This window comes from Carcharodon carcharias, chromosome 18 (genome assembly GCF_017639515.1).
Source record: "Carcharodon carcharias isolate sCarCar2 chromosome 18, sCarCar2.pri, whole genome shotgun sequence".
In the NCBI taxonomy this organism is placed as follows: domain Eukaryota; kingdom Metazoa; phylum Chordata; class Chondrichthyes; order Lamniformes; family Lamnidae; genus Carcharodon; species Carcharodon carcharias.
Genome location: NC_054484.1, coordinates 1,219,655 through 1,237,637, shown reverse-complemented (window position 1 = coordinate 1,237,637; position 17,983 = coordinate 1,219,655). Strand labels below are relative to the sequence as shown.

The window sequence follows — 17,983 nt, the reverse complement described above, 5'->3', positions numbered from 1 at the left end:
GCAAAACAGTTGTGGCAGTTGTTTCAAGTTTCCCTTTGAGATTTGAGCAGCTCAGCGTTTACCATAACAGAGGGTAACACCCTCTTTGCCCATTTGCCTGCCTGACTGGCCCAATGCTTCTTCCTCATCTGTGACCCATCAGTGTCCTGCAGTGGTGTCCCTCTGTCTGCTGCTGCCCCTCCCTGAGTGGCTGATGCAATCCATCGCTCCTCAAACTCCGGGAACAGAACACCCATCTCCCTTTAGAGCCTTCACAGTGCAACAGCTCTGACCACCTTTTGCATTGCCTACACTGGGAGACACCCTTCCTTTAACAGTCCTCCACTATGGCCTCAAACTCTTCAATCCCTCTGAAGCTCCAGCCTTTGATTCTCTGACCTGAGCCTTTCTACTTATAAAAGCAGAAGTTGATGGTTTCCAGTTTCAGCCAATACTCACCTGTCGCTGAGTTATCAGCTCCTTTGAGTACTTGAGCCGCTGACACTCATACATTAAAGAATGCTCCAAGGGCAATAACAGACGGAAGGACCATCCCAACTCGTTCATAAACTGATGAACTCTCCCAGGGCACTAATAGACTGAAGAACATGGTGATAGACCTTCAGGTTGGGGGATCAATTTTTCTGTGAGGGGTTCCACTCTGATCCAGTCTCAGGGAATCTACTCTTGCTGGCCTGATGTTAAGGCTGTGGTGGAATTTCCTCAACATTATTTTAGTTCCAATGGTAGAAGTGTTTAATATTAGGAATAAAGGAATAAGAGGATGTCCTTCACTATCAACTCCCCTCTGCAATTCAATAATTCAAAGTTGATCTGCATCTTCATTCCATTTACACATCTTGCTTCCATACCCCTGACTATCCTTACCTAACAATCTTAGATTTGAAAATGTCAATTGACCCCCCAGCTTTTTGGGGAGACAGTTCCAGATTTCTACTCCACCGTGTGTGAAGTGCTTCCTGACAACACCCCTGAATGGCTCCTAATTTTAAAGTTCTGTCCACATGTTCTGGACTCCCCGCTAGAGGAAATAGTATCTTTCTGCCCTAACAAATCTTTTCAATATTTTCAACAAGACCCCTTCATCTTTTAAACACAAGGGGAAAAAGCCTCATCTGTGCAATCTGTCTGTGTAATTTCAAAGAGGTATATTGGACCTAAAACACTAATTCTGTTTCTCTCTCCACAGATACTTTTCATTCATTCATGGATGTGGGCTTCGCTGGCTAGGCCAGCATTTATTGCCCATCCTTAATTGCCCTTGTTCAGAGGGCATTTAAGAGTCAACCACATTGCTGTGGGTCTGGAGTCACATGTAGGCCAGACCAGGTAAAGACATTGCATTTCTTTCCCTAAAGCACATTAGTGAACCAGATGGGTTTTTTTTATGACAACTGACAACTGTTTCATGGTCATCATTGGACTTTTAATTCCAGATTTTTATTGAATTCAAAATTTGCCGTGATGGGATTCGAACCCAGGTCCCCGAATATTACCCTGGGTCTCTGGATTACTACTGGTCCAGTGACAATGAGATCTGCTGAGTTTTTCCAGCACTTAATTTTTATTTCAAATCTCCAGCATCTGCAGTATTTTTCTTTTATCTCATAATTTATCCTTTAGCTTTGACCTTGTTCTGGTGATTCTCCTCACCAAAGAAACAAAACACTTCAGACCTGATGGTGAGGCTCCATGAACAGGACACTGCTGTCCAGAGTCAGTCCATTACTAAACCTGTCAATTTAATATTAATGTATTCTAGCTATAGAAATCAGTCCATGTCCTGAGAGTTGCATCCCAGTGAGGGGCTGTTCCTCACAATTCTCCCTCCTGGGGGAGGGGAAAGAATTTGCCCTTTTTCCAGTGAGCAGTGGTATGGGCCTGGGAGGAGCTGCTCACTCAGCAACATGCAGAAAAATACTGAACCAGGAGGAAGGTTGTAGATATTAAACAGACATTTCAACATGTGATTTTTATTTAGATTTAGCTCTATCTTGTGTTCTGTATATATTGTTGCCTACTTGAGGCACCAGCTGACCACAAAGTGCGAAGATTCAGTGGCGAGGAGACATCCTTCCTGAGGAGGGCTGAGGTAACCTGTACTTTGCCATCTCCACGTCCAGATCTACAAAGGTTAGTGGAGTGTAATCATGGTGCTGCGTGTTCTTGTAGGAGGAAGTGTCCAACACTTCCACCTCGACAGACTCCTCGGCAGACTCTTGGAAAGGCTTTCTCACTGACTCTGCACAGATACAAAAAAAATTAACTTTCAGAAAATGTTCTTAACCGACACCGAGTATTCCTGCCCCTGGGAGTATCCCAGATTCCCAGAGTTTTTATTATTTATTTGTTCACAGGGTGTGGGCGTCACTGGCTAGGCCAGCATTTATTGCCCATCCCTAACTGCCCTTGTTCAGAGTGTCAACCACATTGCTGTGGGTCTGGAGTCACATGTAGGCCAGACCAGATAAGGACATTAGTGAACCAGATGGGTATTTTTTTTATGACAATTGACAATGGTTTCATGGTCATCATTAGACTTTTAATTCCAGATTTTTATTGAATTCAAATTTCACCATCTGCCGTGGTGGGGTTCGAAACCCAGGTCCCCAGGTCTCCAGAATACTAGTCCTGTGACAATACCACTATGCCACTACCTCCCCTCAGCTTCCCAGAGTATCCCTGCCTCCGGGAGGATCCCAGCTTCCCAGAGTATCCCTGCATCTGAAAGTATCCCAACTTCCCAGAATATCCCTGCCTCCAGGATTATCCCAGCCTGCTGTATCCTGTGTGTGATTCCCAAGCTGGGCCTGAGCATAAAAGAACACTAGAGGTGCCACCAATTGGCTTAGGAGGGAGCTGAGATGGATCATGTTGACTCTGCTCAATCTAGCCACAGTTGATTGATTCACCTTTCCTGTTGGGTTTTTGTTTGGTAGAAATTCTGCATTCTGGGGCAGCTGGGACCTGTACAAAATGAGCGGGTTGCACCTTACCAGGGCTGGGACTAACATCCTTGCAGGGAGATTTGCCAAACCTTTTGAGGAGGGTCTAAATTACATTTGTAGGGGGGTGGGAACATGAGTGGAAGCTCAGACTGGAGGGAAGCAAAACCGGTAACAGGAAGTAGAAAAGTAGTAAGAGAAATTAGAAGGCAGATGAAGCGAAGGCAAGCATCAAATAGGATCAGAATGCAGAATAATATTAAAAAGACAAAGTTAAGGGCACTCTATCTGAAAACATGTGGCAATCTCAACAAGGTAGATGATTTAAAGGCACAAATAGAGGTAAATTGGTATGATTTAATTGTCATTATGGAGGCACGGTTACAAGGTGACCAAGAATGGAAACTGAATATTCAAGGATATTCCTCATTCAGGAAGAATAGGTAAAAAAGAAAAGGTGGGGTAGCACTGTTAATAAGGGTTGAGATCAGTACATTTGTGAGAGACAATCTCAGATTGAAGGATCAAGATGTAGAATCAGTTTGGATGGAGCTCAGAAACAGCAAGTGGCAGCAAACATTGTTTATAGGGAGTGGTTTATGGGCCACCAAATTGTAGTGGTAATGTTGGGCACAGTATAAATCAGGAAATCAGAGTTGCATGTAGCATGGGTAAAACAGTAATAATGGGCGACTTCAATTCACATATAGTCTGAGTAAATCTAATTAGCACTAATGCTGTGGAGGATAAATTCCTGGGAGTGTACACAAGATGGGTTTCTGGAACAGAATGTTGAAGAACCAACTATGGATCGGGCTATTTTAAATTTAGTTTATGTAACGAGAAAGGACTAATCATTAACTTTGCTCTAAAGGAACCTTTCAGAAATAGTGACCATAAATCATTGAATTTTACATTAAGTTTGAAAGTGATATAATTAATTCTGAAACTATGGGCTTATATCTGAACAAAAGAAACTATAGTCATTTGGTGATTAGTACTTGGATATTGCTGAAAAAGGACGTTGTTGAAGCTTTTCGTCTTGCACTCATCAGGACAATTCACAAGAATACCAAATTTAATGGGAACAACAATTTCTACTTCATGAGAAGAAAGTGCTGATTAGTTGGCAAGTGGGCTCTGATTGGTAGAGGCATTGCCATGGAGAATGCACCAGTTAACTGATGAATAACATTTAATTGCCAAGTTTTGTTTAAACTCAAACCAGGCAGGCTGACTCTGATTGGTCAAGGCATTACCCTGGGGAATGAACCAGGGAATGGCTGTCACTTACTTATTTTGTTTAGCTCAAACAGGTGCAACAAAAGGACATGTTCTTTCTGTCTGCAAAGGACAGGGCCCTGTGTGTGAATATATGTGGCTTCCAGCACACGTAAGTGAGTCACACTGTGAGCCCAACTGATAATCTTAAATTGGTTGTCAGCATAATTTTTAGCACACTCAGGATTGTTTAGCAAATGCGGAATCACATCTAATGTTGGACACTGTGCTTTGAGTTTCGCAAGCACAGGCTAGTTGGGTACGGTCTGTACCCTGCCCGCTGTGAACAGCGGCTGTCTGATGCGATCCTCCAGTATTTGGGAGGTATGGCCTACATACCTCACACCGGCACTGGAATTCACGTGCCACGTTACTCATTTGTGTGTGACAGGCTTTTTGGTTTGATGGCAGCATCCTGTTAGTGCCGAATACCACTTGTGTTGCTGCTGCATCGTAGCAGTGTGAAATGGCTAGCTTCATCTGCTGCTCAAAATTTTGAGATACTTTGTCCTTCTGGTGTAATCTGAGATTAACTGGGCACGTTTCAGGACCAAATGTGGCAGTTTTAGGCCCATTCATGAGTTGTGTGATATACAGTGAGCAGCAATCTGATTGGGATAGCCATTATCCTACAGGTGCCTTACTTCAGCATCAAGCTTTCATGGTGAGCAAAAGGCTCAAACCCTATTTACAAGGTTGCCGATAAGACCAATCTTACAGTATGTGGAACTGTAGGAATCACAACACGTGTATTGACTAGCGAAGGTAGCCTTGGTAGACCGTGGTAGAGAAGCCCTTGGTAGATTTCTCAACGAGCACGTAAAGGAAAAGGAGGTCATTTGACTGCCCCATTTCAAAGGTGAACTTTAGCACAGAATTGAGCCTATTAAGGTGCGAAAGGAAATTCTTACATACCGCTGTGGATTCAAATATAGTAAACGTATCATCTAAATATTGGAAATACAGAAGGGGTAGGAAGTTGGGTGTCATTCCATCAAAGACATGTTTCTCGTGGAAACCAACGGAGATGTTTGAGAGACCTGGGCCTAGAGGGGATCCCATGGCAACACCATTTGGGCATACATGGTGTTGTTAAAACTGAATTCAACTGAGCACGCTGCTGAGTTCATAAGTTCAATGAATACTGATTCAGACAATGGCAGCATGTCTAGATCATCAGGATATAGTGCTGCATTGCAAATCTCTTTGGCTTCCTTTAGCAGTTCATTGATGAATAGGCTAGCAATGTCAATGAGCACATGGACACAGGATTGCTATTGAAATGCAAGGCTTGTGACAAGAAGCTTTGACGCGCATTTTCAGCATTGGAGTACTGCTTTGGGCTGCATTAGAGTGCTTAAGTTGGAGTTTGGTAATAAAGATTTTTAAGGGTGAATTTCTATCTAAAGTCTAGTCTTTCTTTAATTTAGAAATGAACTAAAAGTTGCTGTTTGGTTTGGGAGAAGGTGAGTTTTAGTCCAGCTTTGAAACAGGGGTTTTTCAGGCTCTGCTTGCAGCTGCAGCTAGTTAATTAGATAACTGACTTAAACAGGAGCTTTTCAGACAGCATAAAAGCAGGCCATCTACAGTGCTGTCTTGTCTGCATGGGAGTGCTGCTCTGGGCTGCATTAGAGTGCTTAAGTTGAAGTTTGGTGAGAGAGGGAGTTCACTGAAGAGGGAAGGAGGTGCTCCTTTCATTTTCTACCTTTCCTCAGAAAGAGCAGCAGCAGCCTTGGTAAGTAGGACCTGATGAGTATTTCTACGGCCCTTAATATTCTCTAAACTACAGAAAGTAAAAGTAAAGGGAATAATTTAAGTGTAAGTCATGGCAGAACAGCTCAGCCACACGGAATGCTCTTCCTGTGCTATGTGGGAAATCAGGGGCACTTCCAGTGTCCAGGGTGACAATGTGTGCAGGAAGAGTCTCCAGCTGCAGCTGCTCAAAATCTGCGTTTCAGAGCTAGAACTGTGGCTGGAGTCTCTATGGAGCATCCACAAGAATGACATCTTCCTGGAAACATGTACAGTGAGGTGGTCACACCACAGGTAAAGACAGCAGAGGCAGAAAGGGAAGGGTGACCACCCAACAGGGTAAAAGTACTAGGCAGGTAGTGTAGGAGTCTCCTGCATCTTTCTTTCTCTCTAACAGATTTTCCGTTTTGGATACTGCTGGGGGAGATTGTTTCTCAGGGAAATGCAGCAAGAGCCAAGTCCGTGGCACCATGAGTGGTTCAGCTGCACAGAGGGGGAGAAAAAAATGTGGAAGAGCAATAGTGATAGGGAATTCTATCATAAGGGGAATGGATAGACATTTCTGTGGCCGCAGGCATCACACCAGGATGGTGTGTTGCCTCCCTGGTGCCAGGGTCAAGGATGTCACTGAGCAGCTGCAGGACATTCTGAAGGGGGAGGGTGAACAACCAGAGGTTGTGGTCCATATCAGTACCAATGACAAAAGTAAAAAGTCAGATGAGGTCCTGAAAGCAGAATATAGGGAGCTAAGAAACAAATTAAAAATCAGGACCTCAAAGGTAGCAATCTCAGGATTACTCCCAGTGCCACATGCTAGTAAGATCAGGAATAGGAGAATAAGGAAGGATATACTTGCCATAGAGAGAGTGCAACGCAGGTTCACCAGATTAATCCCTGGGATAGCAGGTTAGTCTTATGAGGAGAGATTGAGGAAACTGGGACTGTATTCTTTAGAGTTTCAAAGAAAGAGAGGTGATCTCATTGAAACTTACAAAATTCTTACAGGGTGTGACAGGGTAGATGTGGATAAAATGTTTCCCCTCCCAGTGAGTCTAAAAACCAGACATAATCTCAGAATTAGGAACAGGCCATTTAAGACTGAGATGAGGAGGAATTTCTTTACTCGAGAGGGAGGTGAATCTTTGGAATTCTCCCAGAGGGCTGTGGAAGTTTAATAATTGAGCAGGTTCAAGATAGATATCAATAGATTGCTGGAGACTAATGACATCAATGGATATGGGGATAGTGCAGGAAAGTGGCATTGAGGCAGATGGTCAGCCATAATCAAATTGAATGATAGAGCAGGCTCGATGGGCTGAATGGCCAACTCAAGTTCCCATGTTCAGAGCCTCAACATAATGGCTCCCAAACTTTTCCAAGACTGGTGATTTTCCCCATTTCATGTCTGGGTCTGTTATAGGCTAATTGATTGAAATTGATCGACGCGATCAGTCAATAACTATTATCATTGTATGATGATACAAAGCTAGGTGGGAATATAAATTGCGGGAAGGACACAGAGGGAGGCTGCAAAGAGATATAGACAGATTAAGTGAATCGGTAATAAGATGGTAGATGCAATATATTATGGAGAAGTGTGAGGATGTTCACTTAGGCTGCAAAGCAGAATATTTTTTAGAAAGTGTGGAACTTATAAGTGTTGATGATGGGTGTGCTTTTACATGGAACAATAAAATGGCATACAGGTGCAGCAAGCAATTAGGAAAGCAAATGGCATGTTGACCTTTATTGCAAGGGGAATTCTCTTATTCATTTATGCGATGTGGGCTTTGCTGGCTGGGCCAGCATTTATTGCCCATCCCTAGCTGCCCTGGAGAAGGTGGTGGTGAGCTGCCTTCTTGAATCGCTGCAGTCCCTGTGGTGGGGGTACACTCACGGTAATGTAAGGAAGGGAGTTCCAGGATTTTGACTCAGTGACAGTTAAGGAACGGCAACATATTTCCAAGTCAGGATGGTGAGTGACTTGGAGGGGAACTTCCAGGTGGTGGTGTTCCCATGTGTCTGCTGCCCTTGTCCTTCTAGATGGCAGTGATCTTGGGTTTGGAAGGTGCTGTCGAAGGAGCCTTGGTGAATTCCTGTACTGCATCTTGTAGATGGTTAACACTGCTGTTACTGTGCATCGGTGGTGGAGGGAGTGAATGTTTGTGGATATGGTGCCAATCAAACAGGCTGCTTTGTCCTGGATGGTGTCAAGCTTCTTCAGTGCTGTTGGAGTTGCACTCATCCAGGCAAGTGGGGAGGATTCCATGACACTTGTGACTTGTAGATGGTGGACAGGCTTTAGGGGGTCAGGAGGTGAGTTACATATCACAGGATTCCTAGCCTCTGACCTATTCTTGTAGCCTGAAGGGGTTTGATAGGGTTGACGCTGAGAGGTAGTTTCCTCTGGTCGGGAGTCTAAAACATGAGGGCACAGTCTCAGGATAAGGGGCCGATCATTTAGGTCTGAGATGAGGGGAAATTTCTTCACTCAGAGCGTGGTGAATCTTTGGAATTCTCTACCGCAGAGGGTTGTGGATGCTCCATCGTTGAATACATGTAAGGCTGAGATAGAGAGATTTTTAGTCTCTCAGGGAATCGAGGGATATGGAGAGTGGGAGGGAAAATGGAGTTGAGGAAGAAGATCAGAGGCAGAATGTGCAGCAGACTTGAAGGGCTGAATGGCATACTCCTGCTCCTATTTCTTATGTTCTTATCATACAATTACCAAGACAGTAGAAGGCAAACTGGGTGGAAGTTGCTTTTCTTATTTCTAACACTTTATATATTGCTGTGTATCCCAGTGAGAATCGATGCCTTCAAGAAGGAAGGTAAAGCAGAGAAGAAACAAGGTCAGCAGAATAATCCAACCATCCTAGTCCTTTAAATCAGTCCAGATAATTATCAGCTACCTAATAATCAAATGGAGGCTCAGCAATTGACTGTCTGATGCACAGACAACTCAAGGATTTTAAACACATTATAATCAGCTCCACATCAGCAGATGGGCAAAAGCACGATGAGCTGAAAAAAAAAACTGTGCTACAGCACACACAGTGGTATATTCACTGGACATTATATCTGTGACTGTGCTACAGCACACACAGTGGTATACTCACTGGGCATTATATCTGTGACTGTGCTACAGCACACACAGTGGTACACTCACTGGGCATTATATCTGTGACTGTGCTACAGCACACACAGTGGTATACTCACTGGGCATTATATCTGTGACTGCTACAGCACACACAGTGGTATACTCACTGGGCATTATATCTGTGACTGTGCTACAGCACACACAGTGGTATACTCACTGGACATTATATCTGTGACTGTGCTACAGCACACACAGTGGTATACTCACTGGGCATTATATCTGTGACTGCTACAGCACACACAGTGGTATAGTCACTGGGCATTATATCTGTGACTGTACTACAGCACACACAGTGGTATACTCACTGGGCATTATATCTGTGACTGTGCTACAGCACACACAGTGGTATACTCAGTGGGGATTATATCTGTGACTGTGCTACAGCACACACAGTGGTATAGTCACTGGGCATTATATCTGTGACTGTGCTACAGCACACACAGTGGTATACTCACTGGGCATTATATCTGTGACTCTGCTACAGCACACACAGTGGTATAGTCACTGGGGATTATATCTGTGACTGTGCTACAGCACACACAGTGGTATAGTCACTGGGCATTATATCTGTGACTGTGCTACAGCACACACAGTGGTATACTCACTGGGCATTATATCTGTGACTGTGCTACAGCACACACAGTGGTATAGTCACTGGGGATTATATCTGTGACTGTGCTACAGCACATACAGTGGTATACTCACTGGGCATTATATCTGTGACTCTGCTACAGCACATACAGTGGTATACTCACTGGGCATTATATCTGTGACTGTGCTACAGCACATACAGTGGTATACTCACTGGGCATTATATCTGCGATCTCTGAAATCCTCCTTTGGATATTCAGTTATCACTGACCCAAGTATGAACTAGGATAATTCATTAAAACACTAGCAAACACTCCACTCAAATACATTCATGCAGACTGTGTCACTCCATTCAATATATTAGTGAAAACTGAGTTACGTCTTTGATATATTAGTGAAAACTGAGATACTCCATTTGATATATTAGTGAAAACTGAGTTACTCCATTTGATATATTAGAGAAAACTAAGTTACTCCATTTGATATATTAGTGAAAACTGAGTTACTCCATTCAGATATATTAGTGAAAACTGAGAGACCCCATTCAGATATATTAGTGAAAACTGAGTTACTCCATTTCATATATTAGTGAAAACTAAGTTACTCCATTTGATATATTAGTGAAAACTGAGTTACTCCATTCAGATATATTAGTGAACACTGAGTTACTTCATTCGATATATTAGTGAAAACTGAGTCACTCCAATCAGATATATTAGTGAAAACTGAGTTACTCCATTCGATATATTAGTGAAAACTGAGTCACTCCATTCAGATATATTAGTGAAAACTGAGTTACTTCATTTGACATATTAGTGAAAACTGAGTCACTCCATTCAGATATATTAGTGAAAACTGAGTCATGCCATTCAGATATATTAGTGAAAACTGAGTCACTCCATTCAGATATATTAGTGAAAACTGAATCACTCCATTCAGATATATTAGTGAAAACTGAGTCACTCAATTCAGATATATTAGTGAAAACTGAGTCACTCCATTCAGATATATTAGTGAAAACTGAGTTACTCCATTCAGAAATATTAGCGAAAACTGAGTTACTCCATTCAGATATATTAGTGAAAACTGAGTCAATCCATTCAGATATATCAGTGAAAACTGAATTACTCCATTCATATATATTAGTGAAAACTGAGTCACTCCATTCAGATATATTAGTGAAAACTGAGTCACTCCATTCAGATATATTAGTGAAAACGGAGTCACTCCATTCAGATATATTAGTGAAAACTGAGTCACTCCCTTCAGATATATTAGTGAAAACTGAGTCACTCCATTCAGATATATTAGTGAAAACTGAGTCACTCCATTCAGATATATTAGAGAAAACTGAGTCACAACATTCAGATATTTTAGTGAAAACTGAGTCACTCCATTCAGATATATTAGTGAAAACTGAGTTACTCCATTCGATATATTAGTGAAAACTGAGTCACTCCATTCAGATATATTAGTGAAAACTGAGTTACTCCATTCGATATATTAGTGAAAACTGAGTCACTCCATTCAGATATATTAGTGAAAACTGAATTACTCCATTCGATATATTAGTGAAAACTGAGTCACTCCATTCAGATATATTAGTGAAAACTGAGTCACTCCATTCAGATATATTAATGAAAACTGAGTCACTCCATTCAGATATATTAGTGAAAACTGAGCTACTCCATTCGATATATTAGTGAAAACTGAGTCACTCCATTCAGATATATTAGTGAAAACTGAGTCACTCCATTCAGATATATTAATGAAAACTGAGTCACTCCATTCAGATATATTAGTGAAAACTAAGTCACTCCTTTCAGATATATTAGTGAAAACTGAGTCACTCCATTCAGATATATTAGTGAAAACTAAGTTACTCCATTCGATATATTAGTGAAAACTGAGTCACTCCATTCAGATATATTAGTGAAAACTGAGTTACTCCATTCGATATATTAGTGAAAACTGAGTCACTCCATTCAGATATATTAGTGAAAACTGAGTCACTCCATTCAGATATATTAATGAAAACTAAGTCACTCCTTTCAGATATATTAGTGAAAACTGAGTCACTCCTTTCAGATATATTAGTGAAAACTGAGTCACTCCATTCAGATATATTAGTGAAAACTAAGTTACTCCATTCGATATATTAGTGAAAACAGAGTCACTCCATTCAGATATATTAGTGAAAACTGAGTTACTCCATTCGATATATTAGTGAAAACTGAGTCACTCCATTCAGATATATTAGTGAAAACTGAGTCACTCCATTCAGATATATTAATGAAAACTAAGTCACTCCATTCAGATATATTAGTGAAAACTAAGTCACTCCTTTCAGATATATTAGTGAAAACTGAGTCACTCCATTCAGATATATTAGCGAAAACTGAGTTACTCCATTCAGATATATTAGTGAAAACTGAGTCACTCCATTCAGATATATTAGTGAAAACTGAGTCACCCCATTCAGATATATTAGTGAAAACTGAGTCACCCCATTCAGATATATTAGTGAAAACTGAGTTACTCCATTCGATATATTAGTGAAAACTGAGTCACTCCATTCAGGTATTTTAGTGAAAACTGAGTCACTCCATTCAGATATATTAGTGAAAACTGAGTCACTCCATTCAGATATATTAGTGAAAACTGAGTCACTCCATTCAGATATATTAGTGAAATCTGAGTTAATCCATTCAGATATATTAGTGAAAACTGAGTCACTCCATTCAGATATTTTAGAGAAAACTGAGTTACTCCATTCGATATATTAGTGAAAACTGAGTCACTCCATTTAGATATATTAGTGAAAACTGAGTTACTCCATTCGATATATTAGTGAAAACTGAGCCACTCCATTCAGATATATTAGTGAAAACTGAGTTACTCCATTCGATATATTAGTGAAAACTGAGTCACTCCATTCAGATATATTAGTGAAAACTGAGTTACTCCATTCGATATATTAGTGAAAACTGAGTCACTCCATTCAGATGTATTAATGAAAACTGAGTCACTCCATTCAGATATATTAATGAAAACTGAATTACTCCATTCGATATATTAGTGAAAACTGAGTCACTCCATTCAGATATATTAGTGAAAACTAAGTTACTTCATTTGACATATTAGTGAAAACTGAGTCATTCCATTCAGATATATTAGTGAAAACTGAGTCACTCCATTCAGATATATTAGTGAAAACTGAGTTACTTCATTCGATATATTAGTGAAAACTGAGTCACTCCAATCAGATATATTAGTGAAAACTGAGTTACTTCATTCGATATATTAGTGAAAACTGAGTCACTCCATTCAGATATATTAGTGAAAACTGAGTTACTTCATTCGATATATTAGTGAAAACTGAGTCACTCCAATCAGATATATTAGTGAAAACTGAGTTACTCCATTCGATATATTAGTGAAAACTGAGTCACTCCATTCAGATATATTAGTGAAAACTAAGTTACTTCATTTGACATATTAGTGAAAACTGAGTCATTCCATTCAGATATATTAGTGAAAACTGAGTCACTCCATTCAGATATATTAGTGAAAACTGAGTCACTCCATTCAGATATATTAGTGAAAACTGAGTCACACCATTCAGATATTTTAGTGAAAACTGAGTTACTCCATTCAGATATATTAGTGAAAACTGAGTCATTCCATTCAGATATATTAGTGAAATCTGAGTTACTCCATTCGATATATTAGTGAAAACTGAGTCACTCCATTCAGATATATTAGTGAAAACTGAGTTGCTCCATTCGATATATTAGTGAAAACTGAGTCACTCCATTCAGATATATTAGTGAAAACTGAGTTACTCCATTCGATATATTAGTGAAAACTGAGTCACTCCATTCAGATATATTAGTGAAAACTGAGTCACTCCATTCAGATATATTAGCGAAAACTGAGTGACTCCATTCAGATATATTAGTGAAAACTGAGTCACTCCATTCAGATATATTAGTGAAAACTGAATTACTCCATTCAGATATATTAGTGAAAACTGAGTCACTCCATTCAGATATATTAGTGAAAACTGAGTCACTCCATTCAGAAATATTAGTGAAAACTGAACCACTCTATTCAGATATATTAGTGAAAACTGAGTCACCCCATTCAGATATATTAGTGAAAACTGAGTTACTCCATTCGATATATTAGTGAAAACTGAGTCACTCCATTCAGATGTTTTAGTGAAAACTGAGTCACTCCATTCAGATATATTAGTGAAAACTAAGTTACTCCATTCGATATATTAGTGAAAACTGAGTCACTCCATTCAGATATATTAGTGAAAACTGAGTTACTCCATTCGATATATTAGTGAAAACTGAGTCACTCCATTCAGATATATTAGTGAAAACTGAGTCACTCCAATCAGATATATTAGTGAAAACTGAGTTACTCCATTCGATATATTAGTGAAAACTGAGTCACTCCATTCAGATATATTAGTGAAAACTGAGTTACTTCATTTGAGATATTAGTGAAAACTGAGTCACTCCATTCAGATATAATAGTGAAAACTGAGTCACTCCATTCAGATATATTAGTGAAAACTGAGTTACTTCATTCGATATATTAGTGAAAACTGAGTCACTCCAATCAGATATATTAGTGAAAACTGAGTTACTCCATTCGATATATTAGTGAAAACTGAGTCACTCCATTCAGATATATTAGTGAAAACTAAGTTACTTCATTTGACATATTAGTGAAAACTGAGTCATTCCATTCAGATATATTAGTGAAAACTGAGTCACTCCATTCAGATATATTAGTGAAAACTGAGTCACTCCATTCAGATATATTAGTGAAAACTGAGTCACACCATTCAGATATTTTAGTGAAAACTGAGTTACTCCATTCAGATATATTAGTGAAAACTGAGTCATTCCATTCAGATATATTAGTGAAATCTGAGTTACTCCATTCGATATATTAGTGAAAACTGAGTCACTCCATTCAGATATATTAGTGAAAACTGAGTTGCTCCATTCGATATATTAGTGAAAACTGAGTCACTCCATTCAGATATATTAGTGAAAACTGAGTTACTCCATTCGATATATTAGTGAAAACTGAGTCACTCCATTCAGATATATTAGTGAAAACTGAGTCACTCCATTCAGATATATTAGCGAAAACTGAGTGACTCCATTCAGATATATTAGTGAAAACTGAGTCACTCCATTCAGATATATTAGTGAAAACTGAATTACTCCATTCAGATATATTAGTGAAAACTGAGTCACTCCATTCAGATATATTAGTGAAAACTGAGTCACTCCAATCAGATATATTAGTGAAAACTGAACCACTCTATTCAGATATATTAGTGAAAACTGAGTCACCCCATTCAGATATATTAGTGAAAACTGAGTTACTCCATTCGATATATTAGTGAAAACTGAGTCACTCCATTCAGATGTTTTAGTGAAAACTGAGTCACTCCATTCAGATATATTAGTGAAAACTAAGTTACTCCATTCGATATATTAGTGAAAACTGAGTCACTCCATTCAGATATATTAGTGAAAACTGAGTTACTCCATTCGATATATTAGTGAAAACTGAGTCACTCCATTCAGATATATTAGTGAAAACTGAGTCACTCCAATCAGATATATTAGTGAAAACTGAGTTACTCCATTCGATATATTAGTGAAAACTGAGTCACTCCATTCAGATATATTAGTGAAAACTGAGTTACTTCATTTGAGATATTAGTGAAAACTGAGTCACTCCATTCAGATATAATAGTGAAAACTGAGTCACGCCATTCAGATATATTAGTGAAAACTGAGTCACTCCATTCAGATATATTAGTGAAAACTGAATCACTCCATTCAGATATATTAGTGAAAACTGAGTCACTCAATTCAGATATATTAGTGAAAACTGAGTCACTCCATTCAGATATATTAGTGAAAACTGAGTTACTCCATTCAGATATATTAGCGAAAACTGAGTTACTCCATTCAGATATATTAGTGAAAACTGAGTCAATCCATTCAGATATATCAGTGAAAACTGAATTACTCCATTCAGATATATTAGTGAAAACTGAGTCACTCCCTTCAGATATATCAGTGAAAACTGAGTCACTCCAATCAGATATATTAGTGAAAACGGAGTCACTCCATTCAGATATATTAGTGAAAACTGAGTCACTCCATTCAGATATATTAGTGAAAACTGAGTCACTCCATTCAGATATATTAGTGAAAATTGAGTCACTCCATTCAGATATATTAGTGAAAACTGAGTCACTCCATTCAGATATAGTAGTGAAAACTGAGTTACTCTATTCGATATATTAGTGAAATCTGAGTCACACCATTCAGATATTTTAGTGAAAACTGAGTCACTCCATTCAGATATATTAGTGAAAACTGAGTCACTCCATTCAGATATATTAGAGAAAACTGAGTCACACCATTCAGATATATTAGTGAAAACTGAGTCACACCATTCAGATATATTAGTGAAAACTGAGTTACTCTATTCGATATATTAGTGAAAACTGAATCACTCCATTCAGATATATTAGTGAAAACTGAGTCACTCAATTCAGATATATTAGTGAAAACTGAGTCACTCCATTCAGATATATTAGTGAAAACTGAGTTACTCCATTCAGATATATTAGCGAAAACTGAGTTACTCCATTCAGATATATTAGTGAAAACTGAGTCAATCCATTCAGATATATCAGTGAAAACTGAATTACTCCATTCAGATATATTAGTGAAAACTGAGTCACTCCATTCAGATATATCAGTGAAAACTGAGTCACTCCAATCAGATATATTAGTGAAAACGGAGTCACTCCATTCAGATATATTAGTGAAAACTGAGTCACTCCATTCAGATATATTAGTGAAAACTGAGTCACTCCATTCAGATATATTAGTGAAAATTGAGTCACTCCATTCAGATATATTAGTGAAAACTGAGTCACTCCATTCAGATATAGTAGTGAAAACTGAGTTACTCTATTCGATATATTAGTGAAATCTGAGTCACACCATTCAGATATTTTAGTGAAAACTGAGTCACTCCATTCAGATATATTAGTGAAAACTGAGTCACTCCATTCAGATATATTAGAGAAAACTGAGTCACACCATTCAGATATATTAGTGAAAACTGAGTCACACCATTCAGATATATTAGTGAAAACTGAGTTACTCTATTCGATATATTAGTGAAATCTGAGTCACACCATTCAGATATTTTAGTGAAAACTGAGTCACTCCATTCAGATATATTAGTGAAAACTGAGTCACTCCATTCAGATATATTAGAGAAAACTGAGTCACACCATTCAGATATATTAGTGAAAACTGAGTCACTCCATTCAGATATATTAGTGAAAACTGAGTTACTACATTCGATATATTAGTGAAAACTGAGTCACTCCATTCAGATATATTAGTGAAAACTGAGTTACTCCATTCGATATATTAGTGAAAACTGAGTCACTCCATTCAGATATATTAGTGAAAACTGAATTACTCCATTCGATATATTAGTGAAAACTGAGTCACTCCATTCAGATATATTAGTGAAAAATGAGTCACTCCATTCAGATATATTAGTGAAAACTGAGCTACTCCATTCGATATATTAGTGAAAACTGAGTCACTCCATTCAGATATATTAGTGAAAACTGAGTCACTCCATTCAGATATATTAATGAAAACTGAGTCACTCCATTCAGATATATTAGTGAAAACTAAGTCACTCCTTTCAGATATATTAGTGAAAACTGAGTCACTCCATTCAGATATATTAGTGAAAACTAAGTTACTCCATTCGATATATTAGTGAAAACTGAGTCACTCCATTCAGATATATTAGTGAAAACTGAGTCACTCCATTCAGATATATTAATGAAAACTAAGTCACTCCTTTCAGATATATTAGTGAAAACTGAGTCACTCCATTCAGATATATTAGCGAAAACTGAGTTACTCCATTCAGATATATTAGTGAAAACTGAGTCACTCCATTCAGATATATTAGTGAAAACTGAATTACTCCATTCAGATACATTAGTGAAAACTGAGTCACTCCACTCAGATATATTAGTGAAAACTGAGTCACTCCATTCAGATATATTAGTGAAAACTGAATTACTCCATTCAGATGCATTAGTGAAAACTGAGTCACTCCACTCAGATATATTAGTGAAAACTGAGTCACTCCATTCAGATAT

The 17,983-nt window shown here is 38.7% G+C and overlaps 1 protein-coding gene across 1 annotated transcript in view; it reads right to left on the bottom strand.

Annotated features, from left to right (window-relative positions):
- Positions 1 to 1,957: 1,957 nt before the first annotated feature.
- Positions 1,958 to 17,983, bottom strand: part of ndufv3 (NADH:ubiquinone oxidoreductase subunit V3) — a 32,840-nt gene continuing 16,814 nt past the window's right edge. Inside the window, exon 4 of the mRNA XM_041210627.1 lies at positions 1,958 to 2,242. Coding sequence (XP_041066561.1) covers positions 2,055 to 2,242 — 188 coding nt within the window. The 3' untranslated portion in view covers positions 1,958 to 2,054. The remainder of the gene's footprint in view (positions 2,243 to 17,983) is intronic.